Raw genomic sequence first — 23,370 nt, 5'->3', positions numbered from 1 at the left:
AATAAGTGAACTGAAAAAGTAGATAATTACAATATTAGTGAGTTGAATAAATATCTGCAAGTCAAAAATTGTTTACTTCTTTAGAGAGTTTTTGAAATGATAAAGTAAAATATATGTAAAATGTCAAACAGTAAACTTTGTGAAAGTGTTACATTTAATTTTACATATGACTCTAAACCAGTGGGTCTGTATGTTTCAGAGAAAAATAGTAAATAGTTTAGTTGTTCAGAATACAGCGAGTATGTTTCACACCATGTTATACATGTCAGATTTCTTTTCAACACTTTTTCTAGGGTTCTGCAGGACAAGTCAGCTGTCTCATGTACTGTGGCTCCCTTCGTGCATGCTTTAGGCTGCTGCTTCTTCCACCCTGCTTTGTCAGCTCTTACACCCTCTTCAGTTTTCCAGAAATTCCATGAAATCGCTCTCTTTTTTTTTTAAGATTTTATTTATTTTCTTTTTAGAGAGGGAAGGGAGGGAGATAGAGAGAGAGAGAGAAACATCAATGTGCAGTTGCTGGGGGTCATGGCCTGCAACCCAGGCATGTACCCTGACTGGGAATCGAACCTGCAACACTTTGGTTCGCAGCCCGTGCTCAATCCACTGAGCTATGCCAGCCAGGGCTCATGAAGTCTTTCTTGATCTCTTATTTCATTGACTATGGATTTACATTTTAAGATTCTTCACTATCATTTTAATTGAGTTATGGGGGGGAAGAGGATGTGTATGTCACAGGTCACTGATGTAAATGCCTACACGGGCTTAGCTTTTAAAATAAATGAAGACCAAGTGAAAGCTGGAAAAGTGAAACCTGGGGAAAACAGACGTCATCTAAAGTGAGCAGAGGCCGCTCAGCTTCACCCTGATGTTGCCACGTAGTAATGGGAGCCCATTGTTCCTGATTCTTTAAATTTGTCAATTTTATGTGGTGTTTTGCTTTTAAAGATGTTGAAAAGTATTAAAAGTAAAACATTATTTTTAATTAGGAAACAATTAGAAGAAAACAAACAAGAAAAACTGGTCCCCAAAAGAACACTTCTATAGCCTGGATTTACAGTCTTACCTTGAGTTTGCAATCTTTGGTATTAAATATGTGCTTGGTATATCTTTTTTAATTTTTAAAAGATTTTATTTATTTATTTTAGAGAAAGGGGAAGGTAGGGAGAAAGAGAGGGAGAGAAACATCCATGTGTCAGAGAAACGATTAGTTGCCTCTTTCATGTGTCCCAATCTTAGACCAGGCTCCTAACCCAGGTATGTGCTATGATTGGGAATTGAACTGGCAACCTTTGACTTTGCAGGACAACACTTAGCCAACTGAGCCACTCTGGCCAGGGCTCGTGCTCAATATATCTTGAGCCAGTTTTTCTTTTAATTCTGTAATTGTTTGACTTTATAGTATTTGCTGCTTTCTTTCTTTTTTAAAAGATTTTATTTATTTGTTTTTAGAGGGAAAGGGAGGGAGAAAGAGAGGGAGAGAAAGATCAGTGTGTGGTTGCCTCTTGTGTGCCCCCTACTGGGGACCTGGCCTGCAACCCAGGCACATGCCATGACTGGGAATTGAACCCACAGCCTTTTGGTTCTCAGGCTAGTGCTCAATCCACTGAGCCATACCAGCCAGGGATATTTGCTGCTTTCTTAAAATATTTTCTTCCCTAAGCTGTGTTTCCAGTTCTGTGGCATTTCAGCCTTTGTTGTGGGCTTTGCCCACCCTGTTTACAGTCACCAGGGTGTGCAGTGTTCTTATCTACTCCCCTGGCATCCGGATCTCCATCCCAGATCCCTTCTTACTCCTGAGATGCAGATTCCTGTATCCAAATGGGTATCTCTGTCCCTGAATATTCTTTAGGTATGCCTCAATGAACATAAGGGTGAAATTGAAGTTTATTAATTTATTTCCATTAAGCCAGTTTCTCTTCTCTTCTGAGTTTTGAAAAATTGCATTTAACCAGAAACTTGGGGATTATTCTAGACAGTTTTCTCCCCTACCCCCTTGATCCTTCAATATATTGCAATATACTCTGAAGGGAGTATAAAAGAAATGAAAGATACATACTTTGTTCCCATTCCATTATATAACTAGTAATTTTTATTTGCTAACTTATGTGTCAGGTTGTTCTATGCATTGGAAATAAAGCAATATACTATTTAAATAAAGCCACTAAACTGAAGGAATTTATAAATTGATTGACTTTATAAACTAATTGAAAGGATATGATGTACATATATGAAATAGTTATTCAAGGCAACATTTAATTAAATGTTTAAAAGAAAACTACTTTTAGCCCTGCCTGGCATAGCTCAGTGGATTGAGCGTGGGCTGCAAACCAAAAGCATCACAGGTTCGATTCCCAGTCAGGGCACATGCCTGGGTTGCAGGCCATGGCCCCCAGCAGCCGCACATTAATGTTTCTCTCTCTCTTTCTCCCTCCCTTCCCTCTCTAAAAATAAATAAATAAAATCTTTAAAAACAACAAAAAAAAGCCCTGGCTGGCATAGCTCAGTGGATTGAGCGCAGGCCGGGAACCAGAGTGTCCCCGGTTCAATTCCCAGCCAGGGTACATGCCTGGGTTGCAGGCCATGACCCCCAGCAACCGCACATTGATGTTTCTCTCTCTCTATCTACCTCCCTTCCCTCTCTAAAAATAAATAAATAAAATCTTTAAAAAAGTATTTTTAAAAGTAAGCAAACAGGTAGGCAAATGTTTTATTTATTATTTATTGTTAAATAAATAATAATTAAGGAAGATTTCTTGAAGGGAGTGATTTTTGAATTGGACTGTGAATGGTGTGTAGACTTGCATAAGGAAGGGGAGGGAGAATAGCATTCCAGATGGGAAAGATACATGATCAAAGTCTTGGAGGTGTAGGTGTGATATATTCAGGACATATTGCCGAGAGAATAACAGACTCTAAAATTAGAAAGGATAGCTAGCTATACCATACTTTGAATGCTATGCTGGACTTTTATCTTGTAGACATTTAAAAGCTGTTGGAAATAGGTGATTATGGGCTGGACATCAGGAAGTTGTACCTTTAGGAAGATTCATCTGGTGGCATTTGGAGGTAGAAAAGACGGGACAATTCATAAGATATTTTAAGGAAGAATTTGATAGTTTATGTGGAAGGAAAGAGGAGTAACAGTGCCAAGGTGACTCATTTTTTTCATTCTCTTTATCACTGTAACTTGCACATTAGATGTCTCTATAATAAGGCACAAAGTATGGGTGGGTTGAGATTCCCAAAGACCACCTCCAGATTCAGTGATGGTTGCATAGGATAGGATTCAACATACAGTTGTACTCAAAGATGAGTTTTATTACAGCAAAAGAATGCAAGACAAAATCAGTCTTGAAGAGGTTTGATAAGGCACATGGGCTAAAATCTGGAGGAAAGCAGGGACAAACTTCTAACATCCTCTCCTGGTGGAATCACAGGACACACTTAATTTCTATAGCAGTAGGTTGTGACAGTATGTGCTAAGTGTTGTCTATTAAGGAGGCTCACCTAAGCCTGGGATTCTGTGGGTTTTTAAAAAATTATTGTTATTAGGTATCAGTCATATAGGCATCCTCTGCCCAGCAGAAATCCAGACTTCTAGCCAAAGGAAAGCATGTGTTCACCATAAACCACAGTGTTTGCTCAGTTGAAGCATGGAACATTCTCACCATTTAGGGGAAGTTTTATTTTAGTGGAGGCTACTGTTTACCAGCTGAGGTCCAAGTAGACAGCCAAGGGCCATCTCTCTTCTGCACAGTGTGTAAAAGTGAATTTCACATTTTACTCATTTAGTTAGCTATAGCTACAGAGGGAGGCATCCCAGAGGTTGGTTGGGATCAGTCAGCATTGCAACACCCCACCGCCTAACTTGTTAGCCTCTTGTTCTAAGCCTCTTGCTCATTTTAGCTGCACTGAACCTAGGGTCCCAAACGCAGCCTGATTTTTCACACCTGTGAGCTTTCTGCATGCTGTTCTTCCTCCTTCACGCTGCCTGCCCCCTCTAGTCCTTAGACTTAGACATTTCTCCCTCCATTCTCCTAGCATCTGTACAAGCCTTGGCTTATAGCATGTACCTTTTTCCATTATTTGAAATACTTGAGTACCTACCTGTCTTTCTCCTCTGTTCCCATAGTTTCTTATACAAACTTGCATTTGTATGACATTATTTTTCATATTACTACATTTATTTGTTTATTCTTTTGCCTCTTCCAATAGATTCAAAACCCCTCAGAATCAAGGAGTCTTGTCTTTATTTTTAGTTCTTCTTCCTAGCACAGTGCTTTGTTTATTACATGATAAAGGCTTAATGAGTATTTGCTGAATACATTAAATGAAGATACAGAAAGGCTGGGCTGGAAGGTGAAGAATTTACCTGGTGGACTTTATTTTCACTGGGAAGTAGGAGGCAAGGTCCTCTGTTGAAATGTACTCAGGGCATAGGAGCAGGAGGACTTGATAAGGGTAGTAACCAACTAAAATAGCCTTCGTGGGAAATAGCTTTTATCCTCTTGTTGCACACCTGTTTCTCCAGTAACCTTTGTATGTCATCTGCTCTATCGTGCAGTCTCTTTCCTCTTGCTTTTCAATTGCTCAGTAATCTAGATCCATCTTATCTACCAGGTATATTTTCCCCATGCTTACCCTAATTAAACCCCTCTAAGCAAGACCATTGTCTTCACTACTTCTAGAACAGGGCATTCTTTCACAAATGCTCTTCCTCATTCTTCCTTATTGCCTTTCCTAATCATGGCCCAGAATGATTGAGGCACAAGTCAAATCTGACTTCCTTTATAACTCAGACCCACATTTGTCTTTCCTCTCTGTCATTGCTTTTATGGTCAAACTTTATAATTCAGCACTTCTCTGATTAGTTTATTTCCCCAAGTAGAGTGTAAAGTGTTTGAGGGCAGATATATCATATCTTTACTGAGTTTTTATTCTTATTCTCTATTGTCACAATATTGGCCCCATAGTAGATGATTATTAAATATTTGATGAATGACTATACATACACACCTGATTTATTGCTGCCCTGTTTTAACAGTTAAGAAAATAAGCTGAGATTTACCTGTTTTTGTGTTTCTTCTCTTTGTGTAAAGAACAGTGTACCATTTGTCAGTTACCAGATTGCACATAGGTAATATCCAGAGATGAATAAAAGTTATATGATCTGATTATATAAAATTTATTCAGAATTTTATAAGACCAAGTCATATAAATATTGTTATGAGTTTTTTTACTAAGATTCTGTACAGTTCCTGCTTTTGTAGTATATGAATTTCCTCCTGGATATGAAAGAACATTATACTTAACTAATATAATTTCAGAGCTTTGAAGGGAATAGGATGTGAATCACTGCATCAAAAGAGTACATGGAATAACTTAGGAAAAATATTTATATCACAATTTTAGGTGATTTTGAAAAAAAACATTTTTAAATGTTAAGTTGCCTTAATACAGTTTTCTAGATATTGGATCGTATATTTATGTCACCATTTTTCCTCTGTTACTTTCAATAGGTTCAAGGACAGCAGATAGATCATGAGAAACTTGAATGTGCAGAGGAAAACCTACCAAAGGAGGAAGCAGAATTTTTATCAACCCAGTCTCAGATGACTAATTTGCAAGACATTGGTAATTTTGATTATACACCACAATGTGGTATTTTTATACCAACTATTCAGTGTTTGTTATTTAAAAATTTGAGACAGCCTTGGGCATTTCATTGTAACCTCTCTTGTCTCAGTTTTCCTATCCTCAAAATGAAAAGTTTGGAGTCATCTCTTTCATCCCTTCCCAGCTTCTTACATTTCGTGATTCTAAATTGTTTTCAGTTAAAAGACATAAGAATGGTAGACTTAGGGGTACTATAGTTATAAAGATAGAAGTGATCTTGAATTACACTATTCATGTTTACTGGTTTTTATCAGTGAAAATGAGTTTGAATTGAAACCCAAGTTGTTAGTACTTAAAAAGCATTATTTTTTCAAAGAGGGATGAATATTCTCTGCACACACAAAAAAGTGATTGTGGTATTTCACTAAGAAATTTGTGTTAAATGTGTGTTTTTTTCTGTTTATATAATTTAGATGACTGTCATAAAAGCAAGTTATCTACTCTGCAAGATATTGAAAAAATTAAACAACTTGAAGGACAAGTCCAAGAATTAGAAAACCAAATATCCTCCTTGCAGCAACAATGGAAAGAAACGGAAGAAAACTATGGGGCAGAGATCCACTGTTTGCAGAAAAGGCTTCAAGCCGTTAGTGAATCCACAGTTCAACCAAGGTACCCATCTACTTCTAATTTCATTCAGTTGTATTTGTAGCTTAATAACAATCATAGTATGATCATTTTAATAAAAAATGTAATTTAAAGTGATTTGAAAGAGATGGGAAGTAGCATTATCAAGAAATAAGAACAGGAGGTTAATTCTTTATCTTAAAATGTATAAAATAAATGTTAATGTAAACTAGATATTTTGAATAGGAGTTTTACTTACATCTTTTTTTATAAAGATGCATGTTGCTATCAATCTGCTGGATTGAGTGAGGCAGTGTGTGTGTATTTGTTGTTTATGGTATGCCTAGTCTTTACTACTCTATGTGGTGAATACACAAGGACTCTATTAACCATGTCCAAAATAGAACTCTGGATCTTCCCCTCAAAATGTGCTTTTTCTGTGGCCATCTCCATCTGTGGTGACTCCTCTTCCTCTCATATATCATTTTCATCTATCAGTAAATGCTGCTGTCTCTACCTCTAAAATATATACAAACTGGTCTACTTCTCACCATCCCCCCCCACCCCCGGTCTTTGCCATCATCATGTCCATCTAGATTATGACAACAACTCATCTCCCTGCTTCTACCCTAACTCTTCCCCAGAGTCTGAACTCAATAGAGCTCCAGAACTCATCTTTTAAAATTTAAGATAGATCTGGGTGTTTCAATGCTCTTATGTTCTTACACTGCCTTACTGGGTCCTACCTGATGTATCCCTGTTACCTCTCTGACTGTATCTCCTACTGACTTGCCTGTTATATACTATTCACTAGCCAGTCTACGTGAAATCCTCAAACCGTTGGTACGCTCCTGCTTTAGGGACTTTTCATTGCTGTTCCTTTAATTAGTGGACATTGGATCTTATCAAATGTGCATGGAGACATTTGCTCCATGCCAAAATGTTCTCAATACCTAATTCCCACTCTTCTGAAAGATTCAAACCCCAGCACATCTACCTATCCCCATGTGCCTTTACCAGCTAGATTATTGAGGTGAGAAGAGTCATTATTGGCAGTACAGTCACAACACAATTATTGAACCAATAAAACACGATTGTATTTTTTTAATCCTCACCCAAGGATATGCTTTACCAGAGATAGAGATAGAGATAGAGATAGATAGAGATAGATAGATAGATAGATATAAAAAGAAACATTGATTGGTTGCCTCTTACATACACCCCATCTGGGAATCAAACCTGCAACCTATGTATGTGCCAACCCAGAATCAAACCCACACCTTTTGGTATATGGGATGATGTTCCAACCTGCTGAGCCACCTGGCTGGGACAAACATGATAGTATTTTTTATGTATTCTGTAAACCAAAAGTATAAATAAACATGGATTATTTGAACTTGGGTACATTTTCTAAGCACAGATGTTTTTTGACAGGACCAAATATGAAGGACCATTTGGCATGGACCAAAGATGCCCATGGTTGATTCCGAGAGGATCAAACTTTAAGGACCTTTTCACATAAACCAAGTGTCTCAGTAGACATTTGGACAGGACCAAGTGTCCCTCAGGGGTTCCTTTGACCTAGAATGATCTTTCTCCGCATATTTGCATGCCCACACACTCTTCTCTGTTGGGTACTTACTCATATATCATATTCCCATGAGGCCTGCTCTGATCACCCTGTTTAAATTAATATCACCGCTTAGAACTCTGTGTCCTAATTTTCTGCTTCATTTTTCCACATTACTTAATATTATTTTTTTATATATATAAAATGAAAAAATTGTGTGTGTGTGTATATATATAATTTTTGGGGGGGTAGTTTGTTTTGCTTATCGTCTGTCTCCTATGAAGGACTTTAAGTGTTAGAAGAGTAGAGATTTTTGTCTTTTTTAGTCACTATTATATCCCAAACCTTGTATAATTCCTTATGCACAGAAGGTATTCAGTAAATATTTGTTAAATGAATAAACAGTTCATAATAATTTATTTGGGAAGTATGCTATAGTATTTAACTGTCTCTGTCAAGTCCTCAGATATTTCATCTAAATCTAGTTGGCTCTGGTCTTTTAGAACTGATATTTTCATAGGCACTGACCTAAAGACAAATTTTTGGTGACAGAAACATTGAATATCCATAGTTTCTTGAAAGTAGTATGTTTATCCTTTTATTTAGGATCTGTGTAGGCTTTGGAGTTGTTCACCCAGCACTGGCACAGCCTTATAAAACTTCCATTTTATTTGAGATGAGTTGTCCCCAAACTTAACCATGCATCAGAAATTTAATTTAAATTTTGAATTTTATATTATTGAAACTCAGTATTATTTTTGAATACTTAAAATTATAGACTCAGTACCTTTGTGATGAAACCTGGACATTTGTAGTTGTAACAAGGTAATTCTGATGCAGGCAATCCATAGATTGTCACTTGGAAACCACTGCTTTAAGGTTTTTGATGTGAAAAATAGGTAGATAGCAAAAACTCTCTAATGACCAGCTAAAGTATTTCAAGTAGCGTTCCTCTAATTAGTGATGCTTCCTCTCCAAGCCATAAATGCAGGGGAGTTGTGTGGAAATGTAGGCTTACATTGCTATTCCTGCATTTGAGTTTTTGCCAGCTCACCCCCCTCTCTCAGAGCTTCTGTAATACTCAGTGGAAATGTAGCTTTCAACTATAATAGTTTCACCATCTCACCTCTGCCAAAAAGAGGTTTCCTGACCGCCATGCTCCCTCTTACTAACAATAATGAGCCAGTTATTTCTTGTAAATATTATTACATATGTGGACACAACCATAACACTTGAATGAAGAGTATTCTGTTCACCTAAGGTATACTCTTGAGCTAGTTTAAGAAAAATAATTGAGTTATTCATTTAACAAATATTTAGTTATGTTATATAAGAAGCCTGTTGGGGATAAATGAGGGGGCTCTGAAAAAAAACATTACTACCTTCTGGAGGGCAGGTCCCTTGTAGTACAGGCTTCCCCCACTAGGCAAGTGTTCTAGGAACCCATCTATATCAGTCAGGGTAGATGGTTTTGTTGTGGGGGGCTGCATTCAGCTTCAGTGAATTTTTTTGAAGACTTATGGTGGGTGATTTATGAGCGCACCTGCCCATATGGCGCTGAGCGTTCAGCAGTTTTTGACTGAAAACTACATGATCCCATGCAATGCACTTTTTAGTCACCTGATTTCGCCCCAGGTGACTTCTTTGTTTCCCTGGATGAAAAAAGTCCTCAAAAGGAAACTTTTTGCTCATGTGGGAGAGGTAAAACAAAAAATGGCAGAAGCATGAAAAGGCATCAAAATTCACAAATTCAAAAACCATTTTGAGCAGTGGGGAAAAAAGTCTTGATAAGTGTATTGCATCAAGTAGACAGTACTTTGAAGGTGACTGAAATTTAAACATGTAAAAATAAATACACAATTTTTTATAAATAAATTACAGGATTTGAGGGGGGAGTCCCCTCCTCATAGTGAGGGATTGGAAGGACCACAGGTGTAAGTCAGACAGACCTGCATTTGACCTCTAATTTTGCTTTTTACTGCCTGTATGATTTTGGGTAGATATTTTAAGCATCTCTATAATGATCATAATAACTACCTTTAAGATTATGAGGGAAGAACCTTGGCTGGATGCCATGGAAGAAAATTGAGATGTATATAAATTGGTCCTTTCCTGCAGGGTACTTCAATATAATCAATTATTTACAAAATTTTTAAAAAGTAGTGATTGGGGACTATAACATGACGATACAATCAAAGTGCTAGAATCCATCCCTCGGGTATTTTTCACTGCCCATCCCTGTGCATTTCTGTAATGTTGGAGTGGCTCCTAGAGAAAAGGAAATGAAGGGACGAATATGAGACATTGGGATGGAGTTGTGTTGGGAGCAAAGCAGAGGGTATATGGAGAATAATGGTGCTGGAGTCAAGTAGACAAACGGGGCAGGTGGGGGAGTATGACCTTCATTGTAAGAAGGGAACAATGAATTCAGTTTTAGCCAAACATTTTTGAATTTGAAATAAATGCTTTGAAATGCTATAAAGCTACAGAACGAACTCATTGTGATTTAACAGCACTTTTTTGAAGTTTGGATCTTAGTGGCTCAGTAAACAATCAGGAAAGTTTTCTAGGCTGTGACAATAAGAATTAAGACATGAAACCAAGATCAGAATAGTGCATATAAGAAGAAATGGGGAAACAGAGACAAAAAAAAAGGAGAAAGATAGGAGAAAGCAGGAAACAGCCGAAAAGAAAGTCAAGGGAAATGATTTTTTCCATTTGTTTAATGGGAACATAGAACATGAATAGGTGATTCACAGCAGAAGAGCTTACTTGGTCAACAGCAGGCCATGCATGTAACAAAGTTGTAAGACTGTTAGAACTTCATTGTTGCCAAGTTTTGAGAAAATATTTAAATGATACTGTTATGGGAATAAAGATTAAAGTAACATTTAGCACATGGCATTATATTAAAAATTCAAATATTAAGTCTGACAATTGTATGATTTTATCATATAGAAACATCCATAGATGGATGCAAAAAATTTATTCATGAGGATCTGTACTGTAGCATTGTTTGTAGTAGTGAACCTTTGGAAACAAGTGTCTGTCAGTAGGAGGTTAGTTATATAAGTTATGAAGTGGGACGATGACAACTTGTGTCTGGCCATTTGGGGGCAGAGTGAAAGAAGAGAATGGAAGAAGGAAAGGAGGAGGTGGACTAGCTGAGGGTGGAAGGGGGAAGGCAATGTGGGCACACATGAAAATGGGAGTGAGAGATTGTGTTAGCTAAAAAGAAAATCGCAGTTTTCCCCTTTAATAATCTTTTCCCCGTGGTACCTAAATATTAATCCTACTTTATTTTTATGACCCAAGTTAAGCATTCCAATATTTTTTTACAAAACACCAAAAGATAATAAAGATTAAAAATAAAAACATTTCAGAAGTGATGGTGTATAAATTAAGAATCTTCTTTCATTGCCACTGCTCCCCAGTTCCAAGAGAGGTGGTCATTGCTACCTTTCATGTGTGTTCTTCCAGACCTTTTTATTTTTTGATGTGTATGTATGTGCATATAAATAATTTTTTAATAAAAAATAAGATTTTATAAAGTTTTTAGTCAATATTATATATAACTTCTAAAAATATTTGTATATATAAATAGCTCCATGTTGTACATTTGTAGTAGACTTTATAAAATGACATGAAATTCAATGGTGATGTTAAAATACTCTATCACTCAATTATGTTACTTTAAAGTGGAAAAAGTAATAAAAAATATAACTGAAGATATAGTATCTGTAACTCTTGACATATCATTTTTCTTCCCCCTGCCCAGCACACTTTCATGCATGCTTTAAATTTGGGCCCTGGCTGGTGTAGCTCAGTGGATTGAGCACAGACCTGCGAACCAAAGGGTCTCTGGTTAGATTCCCAATCAGGGCACATACCTGGTTGCGGGTCAGGTCCCCAGTTGGGGGCATGTGAGGGGCAACCACACACTGATGCTTCTCCCCCTCTCTTTCCCTTCCCCTATTTCTAAAAAATTAAATAAATAAAATCTTAAATATAAATAAATCAATCTAGAGTAACAGTAAAACTTACACACAGCTCTAATTATTTCATCTTCTTTTATTTACATTTAGGTTCTTCACTGATTCAGGGGTAACTACTGAATCTGATGTACGGAAAACCATGCACTATGGAAATTGTGTAAAACAGAACATCGATAGTACAATAGAGGTATTTTATCTTTAAACTGTAATGTGCACTAATTTCTTTCTTAACTACCATTTTTATGTCTGTCAGTAATTATCGAATAACTAGTTGCTGAGAACTAAGCATAATAAATATGAGGATAATGCCTAATATAAAAGACCCAGAAGAATAGAGGGTTTTTTTCCCTGAATATTTTCTCATTTAAAACTTGTCTTGTTTTGCATTACATGGGCTATGTAACAAATTAGTTTCAGTGCCCTGGGTGGCAGCCTTTCTTCTCACCATGGGAAGCTGGGCCAGATCATCTCTAGAATAGTCTTTAGGGATCTCCTGAACCCAAGATGCTAGAGCTGGAACAATGGATGAGGCTTCCTTTAGCACTGGCCAAGAGATATCTAAAAGCCCTCATCTTTTACCATATAATCCATCTAGGTAAACCACCTTCTGGCTCTCCTCAATATTGTGTGTAGTCCCAATTTATGGTGGCTTTTTTCAGACTTAGAACTGCCAAACCCTGGTCTTAGTAGATTTTTAGTTCTTAAGTTTTACAAAAAATGAAGCTTCTGGATACAAAGGAGAGATACTAGCTACATTTTTTTATTCTTCCCCACCCATCCGGTGTGGAGTATCTCTTTGAATGACATTCAGATAATTAGTGAATAAAGAAATACTTTCATGCTGAGAACATGTTTACATTTTTAAAAACCAATTATGTCTTTTTCTGTTTATAAAAATAAACAGAAAATAAATACAATAAATACAATAAATATTTGTATTTATAGAAAATTGGATACTATTAATAAGTGCTGAGGAGGATAGAAATTTGCTTGTACTTTCATGAGCAAAGCCAGCCATTGTTAATGTTACTTAAAATCAAATACATACATCTTATTCATTATATTTAAGAAGTGTCTTTATTTTGCCCTTGAACATATGTTAATAATTATAAATGTGTAAATATTTTCTCATTTTGCATCTTTGTTAAATTCACAGTAGTAAGTACAATTATTTAGTAGAATTATTCACTAGAATTATTTTTAATTAAGAACTAAAATTTATTAAAATTCATAGTTTTCTAAGAAATAGTGATTTTTTTAAAAGATACTTGAGAGTAGAAGTTTAAAAATAAGTTGTGCATAATTAGTGTAAATAAGTGTGTCATATTTTGCTTTTTAATTTAGTCTTCTGGTGGTGAATTTGGAGTGGAACAGGAAACAAACATGGTTAAGCTGCTGGAAAAACAGTACCAAGAACAATTAGAAGAAGAAGTAGCTAAAGTAAGTTCATGGTTTGTCTGGAAGATTATTGTGGTTTGTATTCCCTTTGAATCTTCAAAAAATGTAGTTTTATTGATGGCAGTGCACTTTTTTTTTTGTTACAAGTTTCATACACGTCTTATCTTTAAGTTGTCATATACTGGTATCAACCAACAATTGCCTTTAAGCAAATGTCTTTGTGGGACGCATCTTCTCTTGATGTGGAATAGTACAATAATTAGAAACTTTTTAGAATACCGAAACAAGTTTTTGTAAATTTGTTACCTTGTGAGTAGTTCCCTTATGAAGGAGTTTGGTCTTCCTTAAAGGTGGGGAATATGGTAGGAAATGAGAAAGAAGGTGGTTGCTCTTTTCTGTATTACCTTTGCCTGTCTTCTCCCAGAGAAGTTACTGTGGTGGTCATATTTATATATACTCTTAGCTGCTATGCCCAGAGCCATTCTTTTAAACTCTTGAATACCAAGTATATCACCTAGTCTACCTTTATGATCCATTTCTTTTGTCTTTGTATTCTCTTTAAAAATGAACATATCTGATTGGGTCCTTATATCCAGCAGCTGAATTCTGAGTTTGTCAGCCCATTTTTTTACATTATTTCAACTGTTCCAGTATAACAGCCCCAGTGGAGTATATGTATTTCTAAGGAGGTTAATTGATAGGATATATAGGAAATACATAAAGAATTAGGTTAAACATAAATTGGATGAAGAGGTTAAGACCCAAGGAAATATGTAGGCCATAAAGACTTACTCACCTCTGTATCTGAATTGAATGTTTAGTTCCTGGAGATCAAACTAAAAAGTGAAGCACCATCACTTTTATGTAGGTCTTATTATCTAGTTATTCAGAGAAATGTAGGTTTTCTGTAGCACTTAGCTCTTACATAAATTTCTCAATGGAATGTTATAAGAGGGCATCATAGTATAGCAATGCAGAGCATGAGGTTTAGTAAAGGATATATGCTTTAAATTCTTGTACTTCTGGTTTACTAGATTTATGATGTTAGGAGAGTTACTCAACTTCCGAGTCATAGTTCTCCCAATGTTAAAGAGGAAAATAATAAGTACAATAGTAATTCTTATAAAAATTCAATAAATTAATATACATAAAGCACCTAGCAGATGACAAAAACTCATAAATGTATTTTTAAAGTAGTCATATTACTGTGATAATGGAGATGATATAAGTATGTTTTATAAAGCTTCATTCATCCAAGCTGATAGCAGAGCACCAAAGTACAGGTCAGTGAAAACTGTTCCAAAGGCAACCAAGGAATTGTGGTCCAAGAAACAATATGATGGCCCACCTCGATTCTAGAATAATACATATTATTGGTATTAGTCACCAGTACTGACTGGATTATACTCTACCCTATATCTCTCCCATGTGGTGATGGGAAAAGATTGAAAATCATTGTTTTAAAAGCACAGGGTAAGTAGAAGAAGCCTAAAACGTGTAGTGATTATTAGTATAGATCACAGTAGAGTCAACTGGTGATTTGACATTCATTTACATTCCACTGTCAGGCAGTATTCTGAGTGCTCAGAAAAGAGAAGAAAACTTTGCTCCCATAGACCTTGCATTCTAATTGGTGCAGATGACAATGCACAGATGATAAGTACTCTGAATAGAAGAACCAACTTGAGTAATAAGACTGGAAAATTCTGTGGAGATTAAACATTATATATATTATACAGGGTTATCACAGACAACCTCACTTTTAAAGTGAGGTTAAGTGAGATCTGGAAGGAAGTTAGAGACTAGATCATGAAGGTGACAGGTTGAGCAACTTTTTAAAAAGTGGGATGTAAGAGAAAGAGGGAAGTCAGGAATTACTCCAAGAATGTCTCTAACAGGTAGCCATGGAGACTGGGCAGGAGTATGAAGGCCACTTGCCCAGCTGCCAGTTCTGCAGGTTTGCTTCAGTCCTGCCACTCCTATATTCAGGGGACCCATTCGGTGAAATACTGTGAAACCCTGGCACAGATGTATCTCCTCAGCAAGTGTAACCAGATAGCAGAGGGAGAAATACAGGGAAAGGGGCAAGGGCTTTCCCTTCAGGGTAAAATATTACTCCAACTTATTTGACTTAAGTGGAGAAACTGAGTTGCTGTTTACTTAGGTGTTGGATGGAGGATAGAAAAGACTACATAGCAATAGTTTCTGGAGAGGAATGGGAGACTTAAGAATTACAATTTTGACCTATTAAATGCAAATCACTTGTTAAACGTCTAAATATAAATGTGAGGAACTGGTTGGATATGTAAACCTCAAGTCCAGCAAACAAGATAAAAGTAGACATGTAAATATGGTAGTTAGTATATGGGACAATATTTTTCAGACTGTGAGTTGTAACTTATTTTTAAGTTAAGACATCAGTTTATTGCTTTGTGACCAGGATTTTAAATGTAAATGGAAAGGTTCAATTATATAAAGACACACAGGTACATATGTTTGCTTTGGGCCACAGTATAAAACATTTTTTATTGTTTTGTGTATGTTTACTATGGTTGCAATGAAAAAAAATTGAAAAACACTAATACAGTGAGTATTAATAAAGAGGGGTCTGGGAGAGCCTGGAGATTGCCCATGTTTAGAAGTTAGAGAAATGAGGAAGAACAGTGGAGATAAAGAGGAGCACTAATTTAAATATGGAAAGAGCAAAGGACTGTATTACAGAAGACAAGTAATAAATGTGTATGAAGAAAATATTAAGCTGAAAGTTCTGAACTTCCAGCCAAGATGGAAGCATGGGTAGATACACTTTGCCTCCTTGCACAACCAAAAGAAGGACAACAACAAATTTAAAAACAAAAAATAACTAGAACTGCCAGAAAACCGAACTGTATGGAAATCCAACAACCAGGGTGTTAAAGAAGAAACATTCATTCAGAATGGTAGGAGGGGCAGAGACTGGCATGGCAAGGTGGCTGTTGACAGACTGGGCAGTCCCACATTTGCAAGCAGAAAAACTGAAAGGAACAACTGGGGAGTGAGACAGACCACACAACCTAGGGTTCCAGCATGGGGAAATAAAGCCTCAAAACTTCTGACTGTAAAAACCTGTGTGGGTTTTGACAACAGGAGAAACTCCCAGCTTTGAAGAGAGTTTGTTGGAGAGACCCACAGGGTCCTAGAATGTACACAAACCACCCCCCACCTAGGAATCAGCACCAGAAGGGCCCAATTTGCTTGTGGGTAACGGGAAGTGGCTGAAAGCTGGCTGAGACCTGAGCAAGTGACATTGTTCCCTCTCAGACCCCTCCCCAACATACAGCACCACAATGCAGCAACATGGCTCACCCTGCCCTGGTGAATAACTAAGGCTCTGCCCCTTACAACATAAAAGATTCACCAAGATAAAATAAGTAAATATCCATATCCCAAATGAAAGAACAGGTCAAAGCTCCGAGAAAAAATACAACTAAATGATGAAGAGATAGCCTATCAGATGGGTAGTTCAAAACAATGGTAATCAGGATGCTCACAGAAATGGTTTGAGTATGGTCACAAAATAAGAAAAAGTGAAGGCTATGTAAAGTAAAATAAAGCAAAATGTACAGGGAACCCTAGGGAAGGGAAGGACCAGGACTCAAATCAATGATTGGGAGCAGAAGGAAGAAATAAACATTCAACTGAATAGAATGAAGAAACAAGAACTCAGAAAAATGAGGAGAGGCTTAGCAACCTCTGGGGCAACTTAAATGTTCCAACATCCGAATCATAGGGGCGCTAGAAGGAGAAGAGGAAGGGCAAGAAATTGAAAACTTATTTGAAAATGTAACAAAAGAGAACTTCCCCAATCTGGTAAAGAAATAGACTTTCTAGAAGTCAGGGAAGCTGAGAGAGTCCCACAGAAGTTGAACCCAAGGAAGCACACCCCAAGGCACATCATAATTACATTACCCAAGAGCAAAGGTAAGGAGAGAATCTTAAATGCAGCAAGAGAAAAAGAGACAGTTACCTACAAAGGAGTGCCCATAGACTGTCACCTGATTTCTCAAAATAAACCTTGCAGGCAAGAAGAGGGTGGAAAGAGTATTGAAAGTCATGAAATGCAAGAACTTACATCCAAAATTACTGTATCCAGCAAAGCTATAAATAGAAAGGAAGGGTAAACTGCTTCTCAGATAAGGTCAAGTTAAAGGAGTTCATCACTACCAATACCTTATTATATGAAATGTTAAAGGGACTTTTCTAAGAAAAAGAAGATCAAAAATATGAACAGTAAAATGACAAGAAACTCACAACTATCAACATCCAAACCTAAAAACAAAAAGTAAGCAAACTAGAACAGGAACAGAATCACAGAAGTGGAGATCACATGGAAGGTTATCGGGGAGTAGTGGGGCGAATAGGGGAAAAGGTACAGGGAATAAGAAGCACAAATGGTAGGTACAAAATAGGGAGAGATTAAGAATAGTATAGGAAATGGAGAAGCCAAAGAACTTATATGTACGACCCATGGATATGAACTAAGTGCGGCAGGGCAGGGGGGATGCTGGTAGAAGGGGGTGTGCAGGGATGAGGGAAGTAAAGGGTAGAAATGGGACAAGTATAATAGCATAATCAATAAAATATATTTTTTAAAAGAAATACAAAGAAGAAAATGTATTAAACTGTGTCATGTGTATCTGATGAGAAAGATTAAAACTGTAAATTAACCATTGGATTTAAAATGCATAACTACTGGTGACTTTCACAACACATTTGATGGGGTGGTGTAGACAAACTGATTAGAATGGAATCGAGAGACAGAATGAAGGAGAAGCATGAAGAGAGTGAAGAAGAAGAATGAACAGACTTTACTTGAAAGAGAAGCAGAGAAATCCAGTGGTAGCTAAAGGCTGTTAAGTGGTAGATTTTTGTTGTTGCTATTTTCTTGGTTTAAGTAAGATGAGAGATTTCTCATCATATTTCTATGTTAATATGATTAAGTAGAGGAGGGGAACAACTCATTCAGGAGAGAGAGGAACAGTTGCTACAACAGGTGTCCTTGAGCAAATGAGAGGCAATGTCATGTCCTGGACAGCTGCCATTAGCTTGGAGCAAGACAGTTTAATCCATAATAAAAGAAGGAAGGCAGAAGATATTTGGTTCATGATTTGGGTGTTTTCAAATAGGGCATTTGGAGCCTGTGGAAGTTCTCTTCTGATTGCTAAATCTGTTTTCTTACTAAAATAAGAATCAAGATCAGTACCTGAGAATCCAAAAGAATGAGATGATGTTGGAGCTTTAAAGGGAGGGAGAAAAGGGCTGGCTAGGAGAAGGAATAAAAAATGGAAAACAAAACAGAAAATTTTTAAATTATATTTTATTGCTTATGCTAGTACAGTTGTCCTGGTTTTCCTTCCTTTACCCAACTCCACCCAGCACCCCTCACTCCCTCAGGCAATTCCCACACCATTGTTCATGTCCATGGGTCATGCATATAAGCTCTTTGGCTACTCCATTTCCTATACTGTAATTTACATCCTCATGGCTATTCTGTACCTACCTATTTGAACTTCTTAATCCCCTCACCCCTTCACCCATTCCACCATACCCCCATCCCATCTGGCAACCACCAAAAAATGCTGTCCGTATCCATGATCGTGTCTCTGTTATTCTTGTTTGCTTAGTTTGTTTTTTAGATTTTAATTGTTGATAGATATGTATTTTTACCATATTATTGTTCACAATTTTAATCTTAAATAAGTCCCCTTAACATTTCTTATAATAATGGTTTGGTGATGATGAACTTTCTATTTTTCTTGTCTGGGAAGCTCTTTATCTGTCCTTTGGTTCTAAATGATAGCTTGGCTGGGTAGAGCAATCTTGGCTGTAGGTCTCTGCTTTTCATGACTTTGAATATTTCTTGCCAATCCCTTCTAGCCTGCAAAGTTTCTTTTGAGAAATCTGCTGACAGTCTTTATGGGAACTCCCCTACAGGTAACTAACTTCTTTTCTCTTGCTGCTTTTAAGATTCTCTCTTTATCTTTAAACTTTGGCATTTTAATTATGACGTGTCTTAGTGTGGACCTCTTTGCATCCATCTTGTTTGTGACTCTCTGTGTTTCCTGGACTTGCATGTCTGTTTCCTTCACCAAATTAGAGAAGTTTTCTTTCATTTTTTTTCAAATAGATTTCCAGTTTCTTTCTCTTTCTCTTCTTCTGGCACCCCTAGGATGTGAATGTTGGACCTCTTGAAGTTGTCCCAGAGGCTACTTATACTACCCTCACTTTGTGGGATTCCTTTTTTTTTACTGTTCTGATTGAATATTTTTTTGCTTCCTCATGTTCCAAATCATTGATTTGATTCTCAGCCTCATTTACTCTAGTGTTGGTTCCCTGTAAATTGTTCTTTATTTCAATTAGTATATATTTCATTTCTGCCTGGGTCTTTTTAATGTTGCTGAGGTCCTCACTAAGTCCTTTGAGCATCGTTATAACCAATGTTTTGAATTCTGCATCTGATAGATTGCTTGTCTCCATCTTGTTTAGCTTTTTTTTTTAGTTTTAATCTTTTCTTTCATTTGGGTTCTTTGTCTCCTCATTTTGGCAGCCTCCCTGAGTTTGTTTCTATGTATTAAATAGAATAGTTATGACTCCCTGACTTGGTACTGTAGCCTAATATAGTAGGTGTCCAATAGGGTCCAGTGGCACAGACTCCCCATCACCCAAGCTGGGTACTCGAGGTGCACCCTTTGTTTGGGTTGAGTATACCTCCTCTTCTTGTTGAACCTGGTTACTGTTGACAAATCAGTGGGAGGGATTTACCCAGGCCAGTCAGCTGCAAGGATTGGCTGTGACCACTGAGCATGAACATCCACCTTCCATGGAGGTTGTGCAGGGACAAGGTGATGGTAGTTCGATGTCATCTGTAGCTGTCCACTGGGTGTGCTGGTCCTGGGGTTTCCCAGATAGTGCAGGCCAAGATCAGCGCCAACCTGTGTTTTGCCCAGGGCCACTCTGCCTGAGCTATGAAGCAGTCTGAGATGGCTGCTATTTGTCCTGGGCTTAGAGATTCCCAGGTGAAGCCAAGCTGTGAATCTAGGCTGGCTGCTGCTAGTGCTGGACCTGGGGCTCACTGAGGCCAACTCTTGATTGTTTGAGAGGATTTAGGAACTTGTGAAGCATGAGCCAAGACCTGCCATTCATATGGAAAAGGAGCTTGTGTGGCCCATAAGGTTGGATGGGATAGAGTCTTGGGGATCTTGAGAATGGTCAGTGTTAGCCAGTTTGTTGGAGTCCAGATATGGCACCAGCTTGCCAGTTCTGTGGCTCTGTGGGGGGAGAGTTTAGAAAAGGGTCAGTGGCCTCTGCTCACCTTGAAGCCAGACACTTCAGTTTCTGTCAGTGTGCCACTGGTGCCTTTCATGCTGCTACCCCAGTGCTGGAGCTCAGAGGGCGTGAGCCTGAGTAGATGAGTCCATGTGTGGGTTCTTTAAGAGGAACTGCTTGGGGCTTCAGAATTATCTTTTACCGACTCAATCCCCACTGTATTTTGCGGCCAAAATTGTGGGGACTTATCTTCCTGGGCTGGGGTCCTGGTATGGGGCTGGGATTCCTCACTCCCAAGATATTCTTCCCAAATTTCTGTACACTACATGAAGGTGTAGGACCAGCCCATGCCACATCTGCCCCTCATACCAGTCTGGATGGGTGTGGTGTCTTTAATTCCATGGTTGTCAGACTTCCATCCAACTCAATTTCTGACAATTCTGGGTGATGATTGTTCTATATTTTAGTTGTAATTTTGATGTGGTTGTGTAAAGCGGGAAGCCATATCTGCCCATGACGCCATCTTGACCAGAAGTGACAACAGACATTCAGTAGACTTGCCCAGTGTTGCTGAGGGCCCATTTCAAGGATGGGGGTTATGAATTTAAAGTGAGACCAGTTAGCTTGGTTGGACTTTTTGTTTTTTTCCTCAGTTAAGGTCAGCTACACAGGAAGTTCAAACATATTGTTCTCATGGGATATGTGGATAAGTGCAGAAGCCAGGTTTCTGGTTCACAGAAACTTAAGTTCTGAAATACATATATTGTTCAGAGACTGAATAATGAAATATAAAAACTGGCATTTACTTAATGCACAAGAAGCACAAACTTTCATTCCTTTTAGAGTATTTCACTAGCAATTTCAGTCAACAGTAACCCTCAGTAACAGAGATAACAATGGCTTAAATGTTCTGTTTATAAAAAGCAGAGTTATAAAATACCCTTAAAAGTCTGGGCTTCTTTAGTGTGTTCTGAACTATTCAGAAATTTGGCTCACTGTCTGGGAATAAAAAGATATTTCAAACACTGAAAAATGGAACTTTTCTATTATGTTTCTTCCTGGCCCAAATGCTTTCTTGGGAATTCTTTCCATTGCTTGATTTTATGGTTTCTATGGAATTAGTGGGAAAACTATGCATTGTGCAGAGCCCCAAAGCTCTCTGCTCCAGAGTACCTGCACTACTAGGGTTCTAGCCTAGGTCGGCCACCAGAGGGGAGTGTCGTCATTCACTAGCTGAGTCCTACTGCTCCCTTGCCTGGTGGAAATGGCAAACCTCCCATTTGTTTATTCTTTCCTTTATATCCTTTGCTCTAGGAGACATATCAGCAAAAATATTGCTGTATGGGATATCTGAAATTTTTCTGCCTAGGTTTTGCTCTAGGACTTTATGGTGTTATGACTTACTCAAGATAGATAACCATTGCTTTAAATGCTTCATCTGTATCTTGGTTGCTTCCATTTCATTTTATTCTTCTGAGGATTTCTCTCTTCTTTCATTTGGGACATATGTCTTTGTGTCCCCATTTTGTCTGCCTTTTTGGGTTTGTCTCTGTGTATTAGGTAGGTTTGCTATGATTCCCAGGCTTGTAATAAGGGCCTTATGGTGTAGGTAGTTTGTGATCATCTGAGCTAGTTTCTCCAGAAATGTTTCTTGGGTGGGTTATGTGGCCCCTGATGTTGTAGTTGAGTCTTAAATCCTGTTGGCCCATTTGTGGGGCCGTTAACCCTCAGGCTGGCTGACTCTAAGGATAGATCTTGTTCATTGTGTATGAATTACTGTTCAGAGGCTGCTCAATGAGGTGACTTTTTTTCCAGCAGGATCTGTTGCTTGCCAGAGTCTCCCTTTGGCTGTGCCTCGGTGTGGCTAGTTAGGTTTAGCTCTGCTGAGATTTGAAGCCCACCACTGGTTGTGTTGGTTCTGGGCCCACTTTATATGGGTTTCTGGTGCAGGTCGGTGTCAGGCATTGTGTGTAACTGGCCTTGTGCTGCCCGTCTGGAATTACCATGCTATTCGCTGATTGTGTCTGTGTCTACTGGGGCTGGCTGAGCGTGGGAGGGCTGGCTTTCTTCAGCTCTGAGGTAGGGGGAGGTTATTAAAAGGTCCAAGGCTCTGAAGTTGGCATCCACCTGTCCACTGCTTTGCCAGCTTCTAAGGTTGGCTGGCCTCCTCCATAGCCTTTTCAAGAACTGTATAGTGGACCCAAGCTGGCCCGCCCCTAGCCCCCTTCCACATGGCATAAGCTTGTTAGGGCAGTGCAACTGGGTTGTGAGGATGGGGCAAATGGCTCCCCTTCTTGTGGATAGCATGGTCAGGCACTCAGTGGGGAGAATGTGGCCTCTACCTCAGAGCCATATCACTCAGTCTCTGCTACAGTCTCCAACTGCAGCTCTCCCAGGAGGAGCACACCACTGGCTCAGTTTGGATGCAGCCCATTTTCACTACAGGAGCAAGCTCAGCAGAGTGGGGCCAGCAGGACTTGAGAAAACAGATCAAGAGAGTCCTTAGCTGAGGGTAAGGGTGAGCTCCACACCTCACCTTAGCTTTGTAGTTCCACCTGCCTGAACACCAGACTGGAGTCTCTGAGGGAGACATGCCCCAGAGGTCTCACCTCTGAGTGTCATTTCTTGAAGATACGTTTTACCAAGCTGTATCACTTGGTCCACTAATTTGTCATTGTTTTTTGACATTTTGCTTAATGGGCATATTTCCCATATGACAGTGTCTAGAACATTATTACCAAACTCTGATTCTGTGGGAGCTGGCATAGGCCTTCATGAAGTCCATTTTGGTAGATGAGATCTAGTAGTGGTGTCACCTGAGTGGAAGCATATTATGTATAGTGTTTAAGGTATTTGAAC

General features: G+C 38.2%; 1 protein-coding gene across 10 annotated transcripts in view; it reads left to right on the top strand.

The window, feature by feature from the left end:
* The window catches only part of AKAP9 (A-kinase anchoring protein 9), a 168,300-nt gene that overhangs the window by 59,254 nt on the left and 85,676 nt on the right, over positions 1–23,370 (top strand). For all 10 annotated transcript variants that reach the window (XM_036010625.1, XM_036010628.1, XM_036010627.1 and 7 more), the window contains 4 exons: positions 5,520–5,634; positions 6,090–6,288; positions 11,899–11,995; positions 13,153–13,248. In XM_036010625.1, coding sequence (XP_035866518.1) covers positions 5,520–5,634; positions 6,090–6,288; positions 11,899–11,995; positions 13,153–13,248 — 507 coding nt within the window. The remainder of the gene's footprint in view (positions 1–5,519; positions 5,635–6,089; positions 6,289–11,898; positions 11,996–13,152; positions 13,249–23,370) is intronic.

Source organism: Phyllostomus discolor, chromosome 10 (genome assembly GCF_004126475.2).
Source record: "Phyllostomus discolor isolate MPI-MPIP mPhyDis1 chromosome 10, mPhyDis1.pri.v3, whole genome shotgun sequence".
Classification (NCBI taxonomy): Eukaryota; Metazoa; Chordata; class Mammalia; order Chiroptera; family Phyllostomidae; genus Phyllostomus; species Phyllostomus discolor.
The sequence above is the reverse complement of the archived record's forward strand: the minus strand, read 5'-3'. Positions and strand labels throughout refer to the sequence as shown.